Here is a 1,246-nt window from a genome sequence, read left to right as displayed (position 1 = left end):
CTCGCCTTTGAAAGAACAATTTCGTTTCTTTCACCTGATATACTTCTTGCCTCCCTTCTTGACTATTTTTATCTTATTTCAAACTGACTGACTTAGTTTGAGAATCATGTCAGTAGGTGACATATTATTCTTCAATAATTGTCCATGTAGTTTCAGTTTTGTGTATTTTTAAGTACAGATAATGTTTGTAATCTTTTAAGAAATGCTTTTATAAATCTGAGATATAAGTAAGGAATATAATTTTGGGGACAAATAAATATTCGAAATTAACCGATAGCCAAAGTCTCGTGACATGACTAAAGGACAAAAATATCTAGAAAAAAAGGTTTCCATTACGTACAGTGTATATAGAGAACCTGCGGAGATTGAACTGCATTTTTTACGATCGACTCGTGAATATCTCAAATTCCACGTCTGCACCACACTACCTACCTGAAGAGATAGCCCAAACCACACTCAAACGAAGTGAAACAATTTTAGGTATTCCTTCACCTGCGTGATTCACGTCTCTTTAAGAATCCTGCATTCAAAGTAATACCCAGAAACTGATAAACCTAAATGAATACGCTGAAGATAATGCTACATCTTTTGTTATACAATGTTATTATGCGCCACTGTTTTTCATTACAATTTGTAATTCCATCTTTGAACAGAGTAAGTTTTATTCATAATCTACATCTATCAGGTTCATAATTTCTTCGTTTTGTCCAAGCTGCGTGTCCCAACCCATTAAAAAAACATAAATCCTGATTATTGTCCGGCACACGAGTCCAATCAAACTGTCCAATTTCTCAGCAAAGCAGTAATGGTAGTACCTAAATCTATTAAAGTAGTACTTGAACGTGTTGCTGGAATTCTCCCTTCGCACTTCTTTCTCATCCTCCTGATTAGCCGTTGCATTTTCCGCATCCGTGTTTCGCGAAGCTTTGTTCCCTGTTAATGAAACTTGTTGCAATTAAACCACCGCAATTTTTTTTGTCATCAGAGATAACAGAAACTTACGTTGCTTAGTTGTTCTCTCCATAGTTTCCAATTCTATATTTTTTGCGATTTAGTTATCAGAGAATTTCCCTGTAACATTTAATATGCACAGTAAAATAATTATTGCAGTATGAGAGATGTAAAATAAACAATAGCTGATTATATTCCGTTATGAAGTTGTATTGTTAGAATCTTATATTGATCACGCGTGATACGCAGTTTTTAAAAAGTATATCATATCTATGAAATCATTTCTTTTATTGCT

At 33.9% G+C, this 1,246-nt stretch overlaps 1 protein-coding gene across 1 annotated transcript; it reads right to left on the bottom strand.

Annotated features, from left to right (window-relative positions):
• Window positions 1-661: 661 nt before the first annotated feature.
• Window positions 662-1,024, bottom strand: LOC108628545 (uncharacterized). The gene is made up of 2 exons (XM_018030540.1): window positions 1,003-1,024; window positions 662-933 (listed from the first exon to the last, which is right to left on the bottom strand). Exons 1-2 carry the CDS (start codon window positions 1,022-1,024, stop codon window positions 662-664), a joined length of 294 nt encoding a protein of 97 aa, XP_017886029.1.
• Between the last annotated feature and the right edge of the window lie 222 nt (window positions 1,025-1,246).

The sequence above is a fragment of the Ceratina calcarata genome, unplaced genomic scaffold (genome assembly GCF_001652005.2).
Source record: "Ceratina calcarata isolate Rehan_Ccalc_2016 unplaced genomic scaffold, ASM165200v1 scaffold53, whole genome shotgun sequence".
NCBI lineage: Eukaryota > Metazoa > Arthropoda > Insecta > Hymenoptera > Apidae > Ceratina > Ceratina calcarata.
This window is presented reverse-complemented; position numbering and strand designations above follow the sequence as displayed.

What these genes read in the sequence shown, in the direction of transcription:
- LOC108628545 (XM_018030540.1), bottom strand. Translation starts at nt 1,024, where the DNA reads ATGGAGAGAACAACTAAGCAAC. An exon ending in GGAGAGAACAACTAAGCAAC is followed by an intron (nt 934 to 1,002) that starts GTAAGTTTCTGT and finishes TTTCATTAACAG; the next exon opens with GGAACAAAGCTTCGCGAAAC.